We start from the raw sequence: 21,339 nt of genomic DNA, 5'->3' as shown, positions 1-21,339 counted from the left end.
AAGGACAGAGGCATTGCTGGATAACTCACCCTCCTCACAGTTGCTCCCTGTGAAGCCAGGACAGCACCTCCACTCCAGCGTGGTCACAGTTCTGTAGGACATTTTGTACGTGGGCCTGATGAGAGTCCTGTAACTAACACAAACAAGAAGTCAGCAGAATACAGTGACCTACTCCAACTACTGCTGCTGCTAATTCATAGCACATCTTCCCACCTGGATATATCCCAGAGCACCCAGCCAACCCCAGCTACAGAAAAAGGAATGACACGAAATATCAGCAAGGATTTATTAGAGTGTGGATGTGATTTAACAGCTTTTATTTTCCTCCTTAAGTCCTCATGCTCTACTGGCTCTTTCCCACACCTCTCCTCCTGCAGGTACCACCAGTAGCTTTGTGGAGATCTCACCACTGCAAAGCCCTGCAAGTAGCAGAGATGATGACTTGTTTCCCACACTCTTCCTTCATGTGAGCTTCTGTGACATTGAACAGAGGCTGGCAATAGCCTTCCCTCACTCAGCAGTAATAGTTTCCCATCTCCCAGGTGTCTTCCCTTTCCCCACCACTCAGACCTGGGATGTACCAACACACCAACATGACAACTACATCAGGGACCTTCATGGAGCCTTTTCCCAGCTACCTGACCCGTGCCTCAATTCTCCCCCCATCTGAAATAGGGTCACACTCTTCTGGACCACAGCCAAGGTTCTACAGGACAGGTTTGGGAGCTCTGTGAGCAGCACAGCATCCCCAGGGTCCCAGTTACAGCATGAGCACTGCCATGCCCCTCTGGGAACTGGAGGGTAACCTGCAGACCCAGCAGGGCTGTGCAAGGCACCAGTGATTCTGAAGTCAACACAAAACAGACAGCTGAATAAGTGACAACTTCTCCTTTAAAACAGCAGCTCGTCAAAGCTGGCAACTCAGGGTTTTCCCAGTATACAGCCAAACAAGTCACTGCTGCTATTCATGAAGCTAAAAGCAAACACAGAAGTTGTACTCTACAAGCTCCCCTCGAAATTCCTACCCTTATTTAACAGCCAAAAGAATTTGGCACACACAAGGAGTGTCTGAAGCTTTGGGATTACAGTGTTGCAGGCTGCAGTTTATGCTTGTCTTTCCAAACCAGGCAGACACAAGCCCTGAGCACCCTGTCCCTGGGGAAGACGCTCCTCCTGCTGAGAGCCAGAGGAGACAGAGACAGCTCCGGGCACAGCTGGGCACAGGGGGAAACGGAGCTGGAGGGTGCATGAATCTCATCCAAAACTGCTCACGGGGAGGTAGGTGTACACCCAGGACAGTGCTGCAGTGGCTGGTAGCTACTCAAAAGAGCAGTAACAAAGGCTTGCCAGGAGAGGCTGCCCACGTGTGTCTTGAAAAGAAGGGAGCAGCTCAGTCGTGGTTAGCAGAGTCTTTGGGAAGCTAATTTCTCAGGAAGCTGTTTGCTGATGATTTGTGACAGCTGCCAAACACAGAAACTAAGTTTTCCTATAGACATTGGAGAGGGTGGGCTGCACAAGCTTCCTCCTGAGCACGGGGCTGCCTGCCCTGAGAGCAGCCTCACCCAGAGACAGGAGAGCAGCACTGTCTCCTGAGAACAGGATGTCCTCACCCTTGGAGCTGCCAAAAAGCACACCAGCCACTGCTAATACCCACAGCTGTGATCCAGGCATTTGTCTGGTATGGGCTGCACAGAGCCAGCTCATCCCACCTATTTCTTTGCTCTTCTGCATCCCGTGGTGTTCAGGTGTCCACAGTCGTGTGAGTTTGAGGACTTGGAGCACAATGATGTAGGTAGACCTTCTGTGCTTTTTCACAAAGGACCGAAGGCACAAAGACTGTAAGTGTCTTGCTGAGGGTCTCTCAGAATAGCTCTGGCAAAGCCCAGGAATTGAACCCATGTCTCCCAACTCCCAGTCCTGGCGCTGGATTCCAGACACATTTCCACACGTAAGCCCCAAAGCATCAGTCAGAAGTTCATGACTTTGTCACTAACACCACAGCTGGATTTGACCTTCAGATGAAAGTCTCCAGCCTTGTTACCAGTGTCCAGAGCCAGCGTGTCTCCAACCACACCGTGATTTTAAAACCATGTTTCTGCCAACACCAAGATGTTAAAACTCTTTCAAACTTCATTATGAAGTGTGGAGAGTGGCTTGAGCCAGACTGGAATTTTGGCAGCAGTTCTGTGTCAGGGAAGTAGCTCTAGTTTAATCCTCAAATGAAGGAGGACTTCTCAGGGCATGACAAGCTTGGGGCTCAGCTGTCACAGTCTACCACCCACCCTGAATTCCCTGGAAGTGTCCTGACGTGTGCAGCTCTGTTCAGCATCGTGCACTCAGGCATCTGAAGTGGGCCCAGCTTGCAAGTCCAATTTGTTCTGAAGTTGCTCTGTCCTTCATAGCATAATTTTTCCTCAATTTTATGACATGGCACCAAGGTCTGCTGTGACCTATGGCATCACATCATGCAGATCTATGACTGCTATTCCAGGAGGGGAGCGACAGAAAGCACCTTTAGCAAAGCATCACCACCACCTGACACTTGTAGTGTTGCAACTGAAGAAAATTTAAAAAATATATGGAAAAGGAGAGGGAAGGAGGATACCTGTTAAAGATCAGAAGCCCCTGAATAAAAATATATGGAAAACACAAGAGGCAGAAAAAAGGATTGGTAGCAGAATAGGGAAGCTTTTCCATTGGATGTCACTCAAGCCACAAACACTGGCACAGGAATCTGCCAAAGCAGAGGGGAAGAAGTTTGGAGGAGCCACAACCTTGCACTGCTCTGTTCCTCAGGGAGCCAAAGATGTGCTCAGCACACAGCTCCCTTCAGCAGGAAAATTCCAAACACTTCATGGAGGAGCAAACCACCAGGGTCTGCCACTCCACTGCAAGAGTCAGGAGTCATTTCCAGGGACTTTGCTGAGGCTTCACAACAATATCCCAGGGAGTGGGGCAGCTCCCAGGGAAGAGCCCAGAAAGCTCAAGCAGCAGCCACTGCTGCTCCTAGACCAGAGCCAACACATGGCTGTCCTTGGAGCTGCCTGATCCCTGTAGGATGAGCTACACGAGCTTGTCCACATGCAATTATAATTTGGGAAATAGCATCTCCTGGTTGTGGCTCTAAGTGACTGCCAAGGAAGTGGTAATTTGGGGAAGGAGCATGAGCTGACTGATGAACTGATTTGGGAGTACTGGAGAGGTCAGGACACACCAAGGGATGGCAGCCAACAAGTCTCACTCCTCAGCACACAAGGATGTGTCCCCCTTGTTTTCAAGGAAGTGTCACTGAACACAACAGGCAGACTTGACACAAGAAAGGGGAAGAGTGTCACATTCCTGGATCAAAGCCTCAAAAATCAGGTCAAAAGAGACAGGATGATCTCTGCCATGACCCAAGCAGGAGAGCCTGTCACACACAGGAAATACCTTCACCCTTTCTGGATTTCCCCTGCCCTTTGACACTCACAAACAAAGCTGTTTGTGCACAAAGACCACAGAGAAGGAAGGCGTGAAACTCGTTTCCACATCACATGAGAAGGTTTTGTTACTCTGATTCATTCAGCCATTGCAGTTTTTGCCCAAGGAGACCTCAGTGACCCTCAGAGGCTTCTATTGATTTTTATTCAAGCCCCAGTTTGAAAGTTTCACCTTCACTTACTGATGGGTTTCAGGATCACAAGATGAATGAACTTGCCTTTTTGACTGGCAAAGAACCCAGAAACCAAGGAATCCAAGCTCTGGTTTGCCTCATTCTCTCACGGCACTGAAGTCAGGTAACAACCCAGTGGGTCCAACCCCATCCATATAACTGCCATGTTGTCTTCCAGGGACCCTCATCTTCATTCCAACAAGTGCATCAAAAGGCATTCAGGACAAAGCTTGTGGTAGTTCCTCTGACTCTTGGTACCAATGCCCTGATTTACAGTCATGCCAAAACCCTGGACTCCCACAGAATATCAGAGTGTTCTGAAATCAGATTTCAAATCCATCAAGTTAAGTAACCATATCTCAAAGCACTTGGAAAGAAGGGAGTTTAAGAGCTCAGAGAAGCTATCAAATATAGATTTGGTTACCAACACCACCACGCCCACACAGACCACATAACCATCTTCTCAAAGCCTACCAGACACTGATTACACCAGACAACTCCTCTGTGTGACACAGACAAGACAATTTCACCTCAAACCAGTGCCACAGTTGATGCAGGGACAAGAAACACCTTTGCCATCACATTTGCACTCACAGGCATGGCAGAGACCATCACTGTGAATCAGAGCTGTGCTCTTTTTCCCTGCAGCCCCAGCTCTTCCAGCTTCCCTGCCACAAACACAGTAGTTCCCCAGGGAACAATGTAACCAGAGGAGCTCCAAATATGCTCCTGCAGACACCAGATTAAAAAAAAAAACCACCAACCTGCAGCTGCAGGACTGTTGGAGCTCATTGTGTCTTCTGCCTTTGCCAATGGGGAGGAAGAATACTTTGTTTAGCTCTGAACACATCTGTGTCAAACAACTTAGCAAAAGACTAAACCCAGGAAATAAACTTATCTACCTGCCATGCCCTGCTGTCCACAGCAATTCTTGACAGTCTCTCAGGCCCAAGAAAAAAGGCCAAGGACACAGAGACAGATGTTTCTATGCCACCACAGACTAATCATCAGCTCCTGCCTTTATTAACAATCAGATGTCAGTGCTGTTGCAGAGCAGCGCTGCAGCAGGGAGGAGGAGTGCTCAGAGAATGTCTGAGCAAGATCAAAAGGCCTCAATCAGCAGCCTGAGCACAACCCCTGGAGCAGGTGACCCTCCACCTGTGCCCAGCCAGCACCACACAGCCATTGTTCAAAGCTGAGAATGCCCCTTTGTGCTACAGCTCTGATCCTACACATCCAGAGCCTCTGTCTGTCCTGTTGTAGGAGCACTGTTCATCCTGCATTTATATCCCATGTGTGCTTCAGAGAGCAGATGCCTTTTTCCAAGTACATTTCTCTACAAGATGTGGAGTCGTAAGGGAATTAAACACATAAAAGAGTTTATGTGTAGCAGGACTTCAAATAGCAATCCTAATGCACTGGAATAAGCTCTGGGATTTATTATTCAATTGACTGGAAAGCAAGAAAGAGAGAAGGATTTCCCTGTGGCATTACTAGTTCTGAAACTGAGGGGAAACATCATCTACAGGCCAATCTCCTGGGTGACAGATCCCCAACTTCTCCTACTGACCCTGTAGCAACAGAGTTTTCAAAAGCACAGAAGACCAAATTGGATGAGCCTGCAGAATTCCTTCTTTGTTATTCTACAAACTAGCTTGTAAAATCCCTCCGGGAGCAGTAATATGTTCAATTTAAATGAAAAGAAGAAAAAAAAAAATAAAAGAAAACCGAGCATTCAAAAACACCAAACAAGAATGATCCATGCAAGATGTGTAGCCTGCTTACATGAAATGCACAGAGTATTTGTGATAAGCCAAACCAGCTACAATACTGAAATAAAAAAACAAGCAGTGACAGGCAGCTGCAAAGGGCATCACAGCCCAGATTTGCTGTGTTGTAAGAACACTCTTCCTGCCATCTCTCCCATCTCTGAGTGAAGTATAAAGCCAACAGATGAATAATGTAATGTTTGGAGTTTCAGTGACCCTAAACAAAGTAAGAGATCAGGTAAACCCATCCCTGTACAAGCCAGCTGTGAGTTTCCTTGAAAATCTTCAAAGTCTCTGAAGGTAGAAAATGCTGCAGAGACAGGAGACTCAAAAGCTAAAGTGAGACAGCTCTGTGACCATAGAGTACAGCAAAGCATAATAAAAACTCACACAGCCTTGCTGGGAATATTCATTTTCAAGGCTGGGACAAGTAGGAGAGGAGCTGGAATATCCCACCACAAATGAAGAACATTTCCAGAGATGAGATGGGGATTTTCCAGAGATGAGATGGGGATTTTCAAGGCAACAGCAGTTTGAAGCAGAAAGTGTTTGTCTTGTGAAGGCTATAACAGCTCATGATCAGCCAGGGCCATTCATCCCATCCATTTGCCTCCCAAGACACTACTCGTCACAACAATCATAAACAAATATTCTAATCAAAAGTAGGCTGATTTTGGCCAGTTAGAGTATAGCAAGAAGCTGCCCTATTGTGTCATAAAACACAGTAAGACCAAAGCAGCACTGTTTTCATCTTACAGGTGAGGTAGCATTGCTGGTCTGAAGGCACAGGAGGTCACAGAAGCTCCAACAACTGAATGTAGGTCTCAAATCCTTGCCTGGCCTTCAAAATCACCCTTCTGAGTGAGCCTTGAGGAGTGCAGTGTCCCAAGCAGGGCAGGACTGGGCATCACCCTGCAGCTGCTGCAGCAAAAGGATTGCTGAGGAGAAGGGTTACAATTTGGATGCCTGGCTTTACCAGGCTGGGGACAACCATCCAGGCAGCAGAGAACCAGAGATTAGGTTCCCATTGAAACCCCAAGGTAGGGACTTTGTCCCTTTCTTCAGACAGACCAATGGCACATGAGATTGGAACAGCCCAGGAGCTTCAGCCAGGCTGCTGCAGAGCTGCCCGTGCACCCCGAGCGTGACACGGCAAGAGCACAGCCTGTGGCACACAGGAGCTGAAGCCTTCACTGCACAAATGGAGAGAGCACAAGAACAGATTTGAGGGAAATCCTCCAGCCACGACTGCTCCAGAGCAACTCAGCACCCAAGCTAAATAAAGAGCCTGGGGCAGAGGGCAAGAACAGAGCAGCTGATCCCAGCCCAGCCAAGATGATGACACTCCTGCTAAAGCAGCTCTGCTGCAGCTTCCCAGGAGCAAGTGAATGGACAGCAAGGACATCCCACAGCCAGGGCTGCAAGGCTGGGATCTCACAGATCCTCCTCTGGCAAAGGCTTGACCCTGAGCTGCAGTTTGTGCAGTAAGGGAAAGAAACCCAACACGAATGAATGGGAGACAGGAAAGGGATTAAATCCTGTCTGGCCCCAGCGATGTCTGCTCGTAAGCGGAGTCTCTGTAGCAGAGAGCCCCTCTCAGCTGTCACCACGAGTCTGAGAGATGCCTTTTTCCTTGGCTGACATCCCTTTTGCTAGTGAGCAGCCTGATAAGGCGTGCTGGCAGAATGAAAGCTCTCCCAGATATGGCTGACTCCTGTAAACAAGGAGATGAAAACAGTTTGTTTCAAATCACAGCTGGGAGAAACACTATAAAGCCAAAATGGTGCCAATGGCTTGGTGACACGTTGCATTGCTTACACAGAACACTCTGTGCCCTTCAATTCAAGCTCAGGCACCACAAATCTCCCTGGAGAAGAATAGGGGAAGACCAAAAGACACTTTAAATTTACTTTTGTAGCAAAAGAAAAGCAGATATCTTTATATTACCTGAACAACTGCAGGGATATAGAGAGCAAAAACATTTTTAGCTACTACCAGACATAGAATGAGCCTGACCTTGCCCGAAGCTAGACTTCCAGAAATCCCAAAAAGAGAGACTGGTACAGACAAGGTAAGGAGGAAACAGAAACAAGTAGGGCAGCCAGGCTGAGTTTTGTGCTCTGTTCATCTTCTGCAGGATTTTCAGAGACCTGTCAAAGGAAGTTGTACAGCTTGGTGGCTAATAAACTCTCACAAGCCCCTTTGAAGCCAGTTTCTTAACAGGAAAGGCACTACACTGCCTTGTGACTTTGGGAACTGTTTTTCTTATTTTTATCCTTTATACACGAGGAGTTTTTATCTCAAAACAGGAGGTTTACCTGAATTAGGAGAGAGATTGGTTTCCTAAAAAGACAATACTCATTTTGGCGAGAGAGGAGGGAAAAGTATTAAAAAAAAAAAAAAAAAAAAAAAAGTAGTTTTAGTACTTCAGCTTGACTTCAAGAACAAAGAAAGCCATTTCAAGCATCCCTATGGGCTGGGAACAAAACAGTACTAGGCTGCTGTGTGCTCAGAAAACAACACCTCAACCACACAGCCTGGCTCGGGGTACCAAACACAAACATTGTCCACAGCAGTCACATGTCACAAGAGTCATCATTTTCAGCAGCAGTTTTTTATTCTCTTGTCAAAGTCAGGTGCATTGCTGAAAACAAACAACCACTTATAAAAGATGTCTTGGCTGGGGATAACTTATCCAACAGCCCATTCAACTCTCAGGATCTCAGATCCCACCTTTGTTGTTGCTGTTTCTTGGGGCTCTGCCTTTCAGACGATGGCAGTAGGGGAAATTATCAAGGACCTGTTTTACCTCTGATGATAAGTGGATGAGTTCCAAAATTTTGTCAGCAGCTTTCGGAGAGGTCCTTGGGAAAGAGGTGCAGGGTCTTTCTCTACTTTATGCAAGAATGTCATACAATATGTGCCTAGAGGCATACAGGCATTTCCCTGGAAGGATTCCATCCTCTTGTCCTGCATTTCCTCCCAGCCCAAAGGGAACAGAGCATTGGTGTCCTCCCATCTCTTCAGGAAGGTTTCTCCATGGTGATCATCTTCCAAAAATGCAGCTCCTGTTAGCTGAGCTTTCACCAGCTGAGATCTTGAATATTTAATAACCCCAGCTTCTTTCCATGATATTTTCACATAGAAAGAAAAATTGAGATGTCTTCTGCTGTTCTGCATTGTCTCCAAACAATTGGACTCATCAGGCAAACAAACCAAACTACATTTGAAACTGAAAATGTTCCATGAACAATGTCACAACAGCACACACCACTCCTAAAGTCTCTGGGTTAATGTAAGAATCAATGGCATCAATCAACTGCAGGGGCCCACAAAAAGAATTTTTACTAATAACATGATCAAATGTTTGGTTATGAAATTCCAGCTGTGTTAAAAATGAAGAATAAGATTTTTGGCAAGTTTAGGAGACAAGGTGAAAGCTCACAAGTTTCTAATGACAATTATGTGCCTAAAAAGCCTGGGAAATTAAAAAGCTTCAACAGAAGTTTGGCCATGACAGTGCAAAATATGAAGTGTTTCAACCACAGCCTTGCATAAAGACAAAAGAGACACCAAAGCAGATATATTGCAAGTGAAAAAACTGAGACTGACCACTGGCCAAGTGGAAACTGGAGAACCAACAATGGGAACAGCCCCATGCAAGATGTGAGTTCTAGATGAAGTGTCACAAGAACAGGGATGTGGGGCTCAGCCTGCCATCACCTTCTGGCCAGGTTGTCAACTACAGGAGGACCTCAACCAGTGCCCTGTGGGTGAATTGGTAACAATAAAAATAAAATGACTGAGCTCTGTGAGCTAAGTTATGGGTTGTCTACTTGGGAAATTGTTTTAGAAGCTAGGTGCAAATTTAGAGCACAATGGCTTTTTTGCCCCAATTCCCAGATGGGTGGGTAACACTATTCTGCTCTGAGAATGCCTTTCAGAGAAGGCAAAGCACAACAATGCAGACATTTTACTGAAAGGTGGTAGCTGGGGACAGCTATTTCACACTTTTTTTTTTCCTTCTTACATGTAGGTTCCAAGACTATAAATGATCAAAAGGCAAAGCAGGCTCAGGGCAAGTTTTTGACACTTAGCTGTTTTTAAGCTTTGTTTCTTGTCTGAGGAGAGGACATTCTGTTTTGAGGTGTTTTTAAAGGGTACTGAAATCCAGGAAGTCTAAAGAAATTCCACCCTGAAAGATACAGGGCACATTACCTTTGTCCCCTATTGCCTGTAAGGGATTTGATCACAGCTTTCCAGTGTATGTGATCAATATTACCACTACAGTCCTGAGTATGGAGACTTGATACCAACAAGTCCCACAGAACCACCGACCCAGCATCCCTGCTCACCTGTCCACTCACACTGAACATTTATCTGCTTTCATGCCTGACCAGCAGCAGCCTCCTCTGTGGAGAAGCACAAACTGGCACGACAGCTGGAGCTAAACTGTTTCACATAACTTGTCCTAACACTGATGTCTTTGAATTGAAATATCTGTCCCCAGGCTGAATTTTCTCCCCTTTTGTAAATGTAACTGATGTTGTAAACATCATTAATTGTAATACATTTTAAATGTAACTCCTACAATAGAAGTTGCTTAATGAAAGAAAAGAACTTTATGTTTCAAGCATCTTGTGTAATATTATATCACCCAAATAAATAGGCATTAGGTAGGTGGAGAATGTATATTAGCCAGGGGGTTCCTGTAAACATTCCTGTATAAAAGATGTAATATTTTACACCTCAGTGTGCTTGAATTGTGGGAACCTCCACCTTGCATAGAATAAACCATGTCTCCTTTCTAAATTAGACCCTGTCTGTGTTTGGAGAGCTCCTAAAACTGGAAACAGTGCTGCACTTACCTTCACCTGTGATTTCCCTGCAGTTATCACCAGTGGTGTTCTTCAGTCACAGCACCCCAAGGCAGGACATCCCACCTGACCCTCTGACCTCAGCCCTCTCTGCAGCACTCACCAGCCAACCAAGCAAAGGGGAAGGGCAGGAGGATTGGGCAGCATGAGACACGAAGATTTTTACCTCACTAAGTTGGCACAAGGTCCTGGCCAGCGGCAGCTCTGATAAACTCTCTGGATCACCGTTTCTGACCCGTTCTGCACCTGGCAGGAGACTGTCCTTGTGACTGTGTAGTGACACCAGTGCCTGCAGAGAGAGGACACACGTTAGTGAGCCCCAGAGAGACAACCTGGGAGCCAACACACAGCAGACTGCAGGAAAACCAGACCAAGGATCTGGGGTGGGGTGGTTTCTATGCCAGCCATAGCCAGGCTAACTTGCAGTCTTCACTTCTCACCCCACCCTCTCCTTCCAATAGCTGCAGAAAGATTCCCAGTCCCTGCCAACCTGAACCACAGATCCAGTAATGCCTCTTGCTTGGTTGTCAGAGGCCAGAATTTTACAGTGCATAATTTAGTTCTGTGACTTATCAGAAACAATAGGACTTGGGGGAAAAAAAGACATGTTCCAAATCTCCTGATATTCAGCTCCCATTGTACTGGTCTTAATTCCACCCTGCTTGTTATGGTATCATTCCCCAGCCTCCTACCATTCTGAACAACAGCAGAGTAGGAAAATTCTGCTTTTTGGTGTGGTGGAGTTCTCTGTCAGCAGGGCTTGAACAAGCTGGGTCTGAACAAGTCCTGTTGTTGTTCTGCTGAGGTTACTGCCTAAAAATGGGCAAGAGAAAATGCAGGGGAGGGAGGGACGAGTGTCTCACACTGTCTCAAGAGAGAGACACTCACTGGAAGGTGTATGACACAAAAGGAACTGCAGAGTCAGCACAGGGAATTCAGACCTAAAGACCCTTCAGGGACCTTCTCTGAAAAAAAAAAAAGTTTTAGGTTTCAGTGATATGCTTGAGGGGGTACAAAAAATTTTCCCCTTGCAAGCATTGCTCATCTTTGCCAAATACTGGTTCACGTTTTTGTGAATGTTTTGGTGTGGAATGCTTTGTAATGCTTTTGTACATCAGTGTAGTTAACAGGTTTGAGAGTCACTTTCCTACTGACTGGGGATCAGAACTGGGGTCACTGTGGGACATGGAGACACCAGCTTGTGTTCCAAAACACACCCAGTGCTTGTGTAAGCATTCCTTGCTGAACCAGAGCCAGAGTCCTGGCTCCTCATCTATCTTAAAGCAAGAGCCCTCAATAGAGCTGATCCCTTCAAGCACCACAGTGACTCCCCAGCCTTACACACCAAAAATCAAAATGGAAATGCACCTGCACATCCCCTTCTCCTTCCCTAAACCACCTCCTCTATGTCAGTTTGATTTCCCCAGAACACACCATTTACAGCATTTGCTGCTTTTTTCCCATTTTGCATTCCCCTCCCATCTCCACAGGAATCCCTGCTCTCTGCATAGCTCCAATTCCATGAATAGGAGGCACACATGCCAGGACCACATGGGGCCAGCGGGCTGCTCACTGACCCTTGGGCTACAGCTGGCCGGGAAGGCTGGGACACCCAGGGAGGGGTGGCTCTGTGCCCAGTGCCACGAGCCCAGCAGCAGGGACAAGGCTCAGCCCTGCAGCCTTCCCTGAGACACTGCTCTGCTCACCATAAACCCCCCTGTGATTCCTCAGCAGGGAGTGTGGACTGTGGGCACACCTGAGGTGACCCCGGGTGGGCAGGGAGGTCTTTCAGAACCATTTATCTCAGATTTGTCAGGGATCTGTGGTGTGTAAATAAAGATCAGGCACCGGGGTACTCAGATGTCTCTACTGACATCTGCAGCATCAAAACAAGGGGGGAAAGATAAAGTTAATGAAGGTTCAGATCACATGAAGACCTTTAACAGGCTCAACAGAATTTCCATACAAAGTTTAGGGAGCAGGACCAGGAGAAACAACAGGAGCTAAAGGCTGAAAATGTGATAATTCAAAGTTTTCTTTTACATTTCACTTGTACACTTGGTGCAATCTGCCATTTGGTCTCTCCAAGCCTTAGTCATAGGGTTTGTCCAAACAGGGGTAATATCTCCTCATGCCATGGGAACAGCCACTTGAGCACAGAAGGAAAAGCAGCCAGGAGAAAGAGTGAGAATGAGATGGGTTGGGAAAATCACAGGCCTGCATTCACAGAATTCAGAGAATGACTGGGTTGGAAGAGACCTTCAAGATCATCGAGTCCAACCCAGCCCCAACACCTCAACTAAACCCTGGCACCCAGTGCCACATCCAGGCTTTGTTAAACACACCCAGGGATGGTGACTCCACCACCTCCCCGGGCAGCCATTCCAGAACTTTATCACTCTTTCTGTGAAAAACTTTTTCCCAATATCCAACCTCTATTTCCCTTGGTGCAGCTTGAGACTGTGTCCTCTGGTTCTGTCAGTTCCTGGAGAAAGAGCCCAACCCCACCTGAGCACAGCCACCTTTCAGGAGCTGTAGAGTGATAGACTCCGAGTCTCCTTTTCACTCTGAGCTGCCTCAGTGGTTCCTCATCAATCACTACAGGAAGTGAGAGGCTCCCCGAGGCTCTCCATGCATTGCCTTCCTTGCCTGAAGCCATCACCTGGGTTTGCCAGGCTGAACTCGACTGGCAGCTCATGGCAGGGTAACAGATCCTTCACTCAAATCCAGGGATAACTTTTCACCTTCCTGAGCAGGAGCACAGAGAGAGCAGTGACAGTGATAAAGTACCACACTTATCACCTCATCTCTAAAGCAGAAGCACCGGTGTGGGCATAAAAATAAGGGGGTAGACCGCAAAGATACTCACCTAATCAAATGTGACACAGATTTCTCCAACTTCTCTCCTTACCAACAGAAGAGAGGGTTTGGTTACAAAGGTACTCACAGCCAGGAGTGAAAGGTACATCACACTCTTGGCTTCCCATAAATAGCATAATTTTCCTACAAATACAACTTTTAGGGGTTTTTACTGTGGCACACAGGCAGGTGAGACAAAAACAGGAACACAGGATGCATTAGGACATCCAGCTTGGAACTCACTGCAGATAAAATAGCACAGTGATTACAACAGAAAGACAGACAGACAAAACCATCTCAAGACTTCTCTTTGCAAGCCAAAAGTCAGCAAGAACAGCCTCCAGAATGCAAGCAGGCTTCAGACAACGTGACGAAAGGCCCCATCATGGCTTACAGAGATTATAAATGACCCTTTATATTATACACAGATGCTAGGAAGGAAGGTTTAGGACTTTTACTGGCATGCATCCAGGATGGCAGAGAATATATTGCTGCTTATTCAAAAAGAATACTCCAACCAAGCAAACAAAATGATCCAAACAGCAGCTCCTTTAGGATCTCATGCATGCTCATCACCAGCATATTTAGGGTGATGTTCTGCAGCATACTGGTCCTTGCTCAGAGAGAGGAGTTTCACTTGGTCCATTTCCTCCAGCTGTTTCCAAAGAAACACCCCCTCCTCTCACACCCTATTTAATTCTTGGAAGACTTTCACAGACAACAGAGGATCTGCAGATCATGGCCTGCAAGCTGCTGATTTAGACAGTTTCCTTCTGGGGCTACAGACCCAAATCTCACGTCTTGATCACAGCTGACAACGTGTTTTTCCAGAGGGAATAGGGGTGTTGATGCCAGCAGATACCAAATCACATTCACTGTGTAGGTTCAGGATGTTACTGTGGACCCTTCAGGCTAAATGGAACAACAAAATCAATAGTTTGATTCCATTTGGAGATAGTCTGCAAACTCCTGATTGGAGCTTGAACAGACCCCTCCCTCAGCAGATGTGAGAGGTGCCTGCTCTTTGCTGACTCAGCAAAAGCAGTGATGGCTTCAGGCACCTGGACACTGGAGGACACAAGAAATCCTCACCTTCCAGAGCACATGGGAAACAGCCTGAGAGGATCTCACAGGGCATCCAGGCTTACTCAGAAAGCTGGAGGTGCAGTTTGCTTCCATAGGCAGACACCAGACCTGCACCCCTCAGCAGAAGCTTATTTGGACTCACAGTTCACCCTTGGAGATTGTGGATGTTTTTACAGCCTGGCATCCAACAGTAAGAGAGAAAAGGGACTGCAGAGGGTGGAGAAGTGTAAGGTAAAATACAACCCAGCTAAAATACTGTAGGTTCCAGAAGAGCCACACACTCACATATCAAAGCTTAATTCCTGGATAGCATAGTTAGAGTAATCATTTCATGGATGGGAAGACACTGACAGGAAACTTCATCTTCCCTCCCTTCTCACCACTGGGATTTGTACAGTGTCCCCTAGGCCCATAGGGTGCATAATGGACCTCTTCATCCATCCATCCATCCATCCATCCATCCATCCATCCATCCATCCATCCCCCATGAATGCTTAGGAACAGTCACACCACAACACACAGAGCCATCCCCAAAAGCAGTGTTTGCTTCTTTCCTAGTCCGAATTGCTCACTTTTTCCAAGCTTCTCTGTGTCCTGGGAGTCCCTGGAGGACATTCCAGGTGGTTCACAAGAGAAAAGCCACCTGGCAGTTAGCTGGCTCCATTTCACTGGAGAAGGGGTCACAAAGTGAGCAGTGTCAGAACCACTGGGCTGAACTGATCAAACCCAGCAAGGGCCGGTGAATCGGGATTGTGCAGCTCAGGAATGAGAGTGCCTGCATTCCTGCCTAATCACCTCTTTCACAGGGGTGACAGTTCAGCACCACACAAACCCAGGGCTGCCTGCCCTGCTAGGGACAGACCTACAGCAGGCACCACCTCCCCCACAGGAGCTGTGGGCTGATGCTGTCACTGGACTGAAGGACACAGCTCCAGCTCCTGAAATCCATGGTCGCCGAGCACACCACGCTCCCACCAGCTCAGAACTGCTTCCAGCAGAAGCAATCCTCCCAGCTGGGCTGTGCACAAAGACATTTGTAGAGCTGAGTAAAATGGAGATCTGGTATGGGTTTGGTAGAGAGTTAACTGGACAAGCCAGAAGGAAGAGAATTCTTTCTGGGAGTGGGAGAACACTTAATATGCAGGATAGTTTCATCAGCACCTGTTCCATGTGTTTGGGCACAAACTGACCCTCCCCACTCTCAATAAATATCACAGAAGTCTCTCAGGAAGGTTGGCATTTCTGATGCTTGTGATTTGCCCTAAAGCTTTGTCCTGTGTAAACAACTGCACTGAATTATCTTTTTGTTTCCATAAGGATAACACACTGTGTGTTATACTTAGCAGAGATCAACATTTAGGGCACAGAAAACAGTAGGAGTGTTTTGATAGCTAGGTAGATTTCCCCAAGTTTCCTCATAACATTTTTCACTGGAGCTATCAATTTCCCTGCAATCCTACTGAGGAATTTCAATAAAATCAGAAGGTCACTGACTTTCACTGGGAAAAAGTTGCTGTTCTGACTCAATGAAAGCAAACTGTGCCCTTTTCTCTGTGTCAATAGTACAGCATCCCATTTGCTCTGCCAGAACAGCAATCCATACACTGTGTGCTGGAGCCCAGCATTAGGAGGGGTTAGTTATTTATATATTCCCTTGAGGCCAGGAGCAGAAGATGCCCTCTACACACCAAGAAATCCAGATTCAAAGGCTACCAGGCTCTCTAGGGCATCTCTTCCTGAACCATCCACTTCTATGAAACAACATTATTTCTTTCTTATTCACAAATACACACCTCCCTGAATGTGCTTTGACTCTCATCAGGATCAAGTTTACCAGCTAATTCAGTTGGCTGTGACCAGGTTACTCTTTACTGCTGTGACCTGGCTAAAGAGGAAACTATCCCATCACATGTTACTGGAAAGCTCAAATAAAAGCCAAGTTGGGCTTAAGTTTCTCCTGCTCTTGGCAGTATTCATGCTCTCCCCAGGTAACTAGGTTTTAGGATCAAGGCTGTCATCCAGCTCGTTGTCCAGCTACAGAATTCAATTGTAACCAGCAGTCTCCACAATATTGGAATGTTCAGCACTGATGGATTGATTCAGGTTTGCCTGTAGAGAGATGGACCTTTGCTAAGGCCACCTGGCAGGGGTGAGGGGCTGGCTGTACACAAGCTTATCATGGCAGGGTTCAGTTCAAAGCAGATTCTGCTCCTCCATTACAAAGTTTTAAGAGGCCTGCAATCAGAAGCCACAACAAGCCACAGTAATCTTGTTGTCAATATTGATGTTTTACGCATGCCTTACTCCCACTGAGCACTTCATAGTCACTAATAGAGGTTACCCTGACTCCTGCAAAAAAGGGAGAAAAATCTCTGTAACAGCCCATTCATTTTGGGAAAGGAATAAAACTGGAAGGGTGCTGGTGTTTCTGAAGCCAGACAGCAGCAGCCATTTGAAGCTGCAGAGAGCCAGAGGCACGAACAAGAATAAGACAAGTTCCAGGTCTCCCACTCCGCTCTGTTGGTCAGACAAAGATTGGAAGGAACTCCAATCTCTCTGCACACACCACCACTCCACCCCCACAATAAGAGTCTGAACAAAGTGGCCATAAAAATAAGTTCTGGCTAGCAGAGTAAGATGGGACAATTTATCTAGGAACCTCCCAACAGCATAACCCTTTCCCAGGGGGAAATATGTTCTGTGCTTAGTGCACTTCAAATATTCACAGCCTTGGGTTTTCCCACACAAAGTGTATTATCAGAGCCTGCTGGAGGGAGTTTAGTCCTAGAGGAATCTTTACCTGAGGAGGAAAACACAGTTCAGTCTGCACAACAGCTTCAGTGCTCAGCAAGTTCTGCAGCCAAGCACATTTAACTGTGCTTTCCTTGCTTTGTTTTATGCAGGGATGACCCTCCAAAAAGCACTACCTTGAGGGCTGAGCTTTCTTCAATCCATAGGAAACTGCACAAGATTTTACCTTATCCTCCTGCAGCCACTGAAGTTACAGGGGCAAAGGGAAAACCTCTCCCTATTGGAATTATTAAACACCTAGAAGCAACTCTTCTTCAGAGACAGGGAGGGGATCCAGCTCCCCAGAGCCACATTCAGCTCCTTTAGCCATGAGAAGATTCCTCTTCTCTTCTAACTTTCAAACTCCTTCGCTGGGCACCTGCCAGCTGCTGCAGCTACTGCAGGAGTGGCTCTGAAGATAAGACACTCACCTGTTACACACCCTTGATCCACTTGCAGAGCATCAGCACTGATATTAATGAAGGATAGAACAGAGGGAGATGAAGATTTAAGTGTTGATCAGGCAGGCATCAGAAACAAAGTGATCGCATTCAAAACATGTCCCTCTGAGCCTAAGTACCTGTTTGTGTGTGTGTGAGGGCAGAGGGCACAAGGAATATTCCTCCAGCATAAAGTCTGATTAATACCTAGTACCCATCTCCTCTTAGTTTGCCAGTGACACCTTCCAACTGAATCAAACCATAAATATGGTTGACCTGAACCATAATTACCTTCAGCAGTGAAATGAAAGAAGTTAGTCCATGACTGAGCGCTCAGAAAGAAAAGGGGACTTCACCCCTTTGAAGTTCTTTGCTTTTACAGACATTCTTTTACACACTGCAATGTTTTGCTGCTCCCTCCCATGAGCTTATCACAATCAATGAGAAGACAGTAGTTTCCAGTGTTCACAGAGGGAGGAAAGAGGAAATGTACAAAAATATCCAAGGAATCTGTCTTTGTTAAATTAGACTGACTTGATGGAATTTGGCATTTGATATCCATGCAGCGTGGAAATCATGCACAATTACAACCAAGTATGTCATTTTTGCAACATTAAAAGCTGCTTGATTCAGAGCCTTTCAAAAGAAGAACCAGTGTCTAAACATTTTTGCACAGCTGGATAACGTGGTTGTAGATAGGTCTAACACCTCCATACTGTGAATACATCCATAGAACTGGTTTGTTCATTCCTAAAAAGCCTGACCTTGAAAAGAGGGGTGGGATTACAGGAAAAAAAAAATCCTTAAGACCTTGATTGAAAGTAGAGAGCTGGGATTTGGCACATTGACTATTTGTCTGAAACAGATCCCTGTGGTCAAAGTCTACATTTGGTACTTGTCTGTGTCCTCTGAGGGTCTGATCTAGAACTGGTTAAGCTGAGGACAGTGGGACAGTGACCCTCATCCTCATTAATAGCACCAGACTAACTTTGATAAAAGTCAGTACATCTGAGTTTAGAAAAAATCATTCAGATTTAAACTCTAAATTTGATTTAGCAGGAAGTAGAGTGCAAATTTTAAGTAGAAGAATGGGGCACTGACACACACCTGCTTGTCCTCAAAACCTTCGCAGAGAATAAAGCATTAAGAAAAGCAGTGTAAGGAGTCACTGACCCTCTCAGAGCATCCTGTGCTTTACTACTGCTCCTGTTGTGGCTACAGCTGCTCCTCCACCATCCACAAAGGCAGTGCTCATGGTTGTCTTTAATTCCCCTCGTAACAAAACACTTTGCATAATTCAGTCCTCCAAAAGGGACAAATCAGGCTCCTGCTGGTTTCAGCATCTCCTTAAATCCCACCCTTTGCCCTACAGAGCCTGTATCTGCATCACCAGCCAATCTGCAGGGAATGGACAGGGCCTGCTCCCAAATTTGTTTTGGTTTTTTGCTTATAGAGCTCTGTACAGACAACAGAGCATCTTTGTGCCTCCCATTCAGCCCTCTGGTGCCAAACTCCCAGCACTTACCAGCAGCAATGAATGCCACATGCATGACAGGAACACAGGCACTTGGCCTAAATGAAGCAGTGTTTTTCATTAACATTATACTGGCACCAAAAACCACAAACTACACCAAGAACAAAAGGCAATGTCAAAAGGACAGTGTCGAGTGTATAAAAAAAAAATTAAGATGGGACGATCAAGCTTCCTACTATTGCATGATGTTAATCTGCTCATGTAACATGCATGTTTTGGGGTTTTCCTGGAGCTGAACAGTTGGGACTGTTCACACCTGCTGCCACTGGAGACAGGTCCATCCTTTTGATAGCTAGAAAGAAAAAAAATATGTATTGAAAGAGATCCCACAGACAGCACATTGATTTCTCTTTAAGGTAATACAGATGTGTTTTCCTTATGTTTTCAACTCAGTCAGTTTCAGAGCAGTCAGCCCCAAAAGGTATCAGAAACCAGACTAAAGTTTTAGCTTCAGATTCACAGGTCTTAGGATACAACTGGAAATACCTGCACAAACAGCTGTGTGAGGTAAACTGAACCCACAACTCTTCTAGCAGCACCTCTTCCATCTGCTCATTTCTCTTTTCCTGTGGCACATTACAATTTTTTCAGTCTAGGTCTTCAATTTGGTCAGCAGCTTGTAAAGGAATTTGTGGGCTCTGGCGTACAAGGGACCATACAGCAGACATCTCTAAGTAGTGACCTACCATGTGGTTGCCCATCCCTGTTGGGAACAGGATTTCAAGAGCCAAAGGCATCTCTTCCAGAGTGAAGCTGCAGCAGGTGTGCAGGCTCAGCTGTACTGCACAGCACTCCTGGTTCAGGTGGCTGCCAAAGAGCCAGACGTGACAACAACCCCACTGAAACCACCAAGGAAACAGTCTTTCCTCAGGTGCAAAAAAAACCCTACAGTTTTCTAATGTTTTTTGTGCTGGAGGAGGTGATTAGAAACAATAGGCAAGTCTAGACAAATCCATCTCCTTATTTTGCTTCGAGAGCAACAATTCCTCTTCTTCCTTTTAGATGTCTCAGATTAGCCACTTGTGTTCAGTGAGGCAGCTGAAGCTCAGGTACCTGTGAGCCAGCATTTTCACCAGGCCTGGGACAAGACTCCTGCTGGTGCTCCAGGAAGATTCTTTTGGGGACAGCTGTACCCCACAAACACATCAGCACCTCAAGAGCAAAGCACTTTTCTCCAGTAGCTGCTCTACCAATGTGCCAGGTCATCTGAACACCAGTCTGTGCTGTGTGTAATAGATAAATCAGGCTGTTACCCCCAGCCCAGCTCAAATATTCCTAAGATGAGCCATATAAGACCCAGTTCAGTGAAAACAAAGCCTTGGAAAACCTTTCTGCCTGGGTATTCAAAGTGTTAATCAGCCTGAAAAACAAGCCCCAAAGCCTGTGTGTTAATTTGCTATTTAAATTGAAAACTTTTTATTCCATGTCTGCCATGTCTGGCACAAGGCTGTCCTGGGCGTTACTACAATAAAAAATAATTTGGAAAATAATCCTATTGTTCCAGTCACACCCATGGGAGTTTCATGTGTAGGGAAGTAGGAACATCAGAACTGAGGTCTGTCCTGTCATCAGAGAGCTGAGTTTGCCCTTTCCAACAGCTAGTTTTGATCCAAGGGCATATTGAGAGCAAGATCAGAAGCTGAGCTAAGGCAGGAGGATGTATCAATAGCTTTAAGCTTAATAAATTCCAACTTGCATAGACTAAAACTCTTTAAACCACCATTAGCATAGCAAACTAGCAATAGCCTTTACAAACACATGTTCACATCCACGGGTGTTAGTTTATCACATCTTTCTCTTCCTTGCCTCTCTCTCAAGCCAGTCCTTCCCAGTGCCCATGTAACTGAAGTGAATTGCTCTAAAACACCTCCTGGTTGCCAATGAACAGCTCTTCCAAAGAGCCTCCTCTGCACTAAAGAGAGGCCTCATTGAAACCTCCCTGCAACTATAGCATGGCTTGGATGAGGCAGTTCCAGGCACAACAATCTGCTGTACCAGCAGCCTCCTTTTCACTTCCCTCCAGACTCCCACTCTTACCCTCTCCTGACTGCACCCGTCCAATGCCATAAAAAATAACCCCACATGTTTGCTGTAGCTCAGCTCTTTGCACACAGAAGTCCCAAACCCCTGCTAGTGAGCACCCAGTGCTGCCTCACCAAGTTCTAAACTCATTCTTCAGCAGATGGTGTGTTTTAATCATACAGAACCCTCTGCACTTTGATATCTGTCTACAGACAGAATGTAAAGAGACAGCAAGAAACTAAGTGCTTTACCTATTTTCAGTGTAAAAGGTTTGTTCTGCTTTTAACACAGCTTCCTAAGCTTTCACTGG

At 46.2% G+C, this 21,339-nt stretch overlaps 1 protein-coding gene across 2 annotated transcripts in view; it reads right to left on the bottom strand.

The window, feature by feature from the left end:
- Positions 1-21,339, bottom strand: part of COL26A1 (collagen type XXVI alpha 1 chain) — a 168,528-nt gene that overhangs the window by 134,728 nt on the left and 12,461 nt on the right. For both annotated transcript variants that reach the window (XM_053961317.1, XM_053961318.1), the window contains exons 2-3: positions 10,465-10,587; positions 30-133 (exon numbers count right to left, since the gene is read on the bottom strand). In XM_053961317.1, coding sequence (XP_053817292.1) covers positions 30-133; positions 10,465-10,587 — 227 coding nt within the window. The remainder of the gene's footprint in view (positions 1-29; positions 134-10,464; positions 10,588-21,339) is intronic.

This window comes from Vidua chalybeata, chromosome 20 (genome assembly GCF_026979565.1).
Source record: "Vidua chalybeata isolate OUT-0048 chromosome 20, bVidCha1 merged haplotype, whole genome shotgun sequence".
In the NCBI taxonomy this organism is placed as follows: domain Eukaryota; kingdom Metazoa; phylum Chordata; class Aves; order Passeriformes; family Viduidae; genus Vidua; species Vidua chalybeata.
This window is presented reverse-complemented; position numbering and strand designations above follow the sequence as displayed.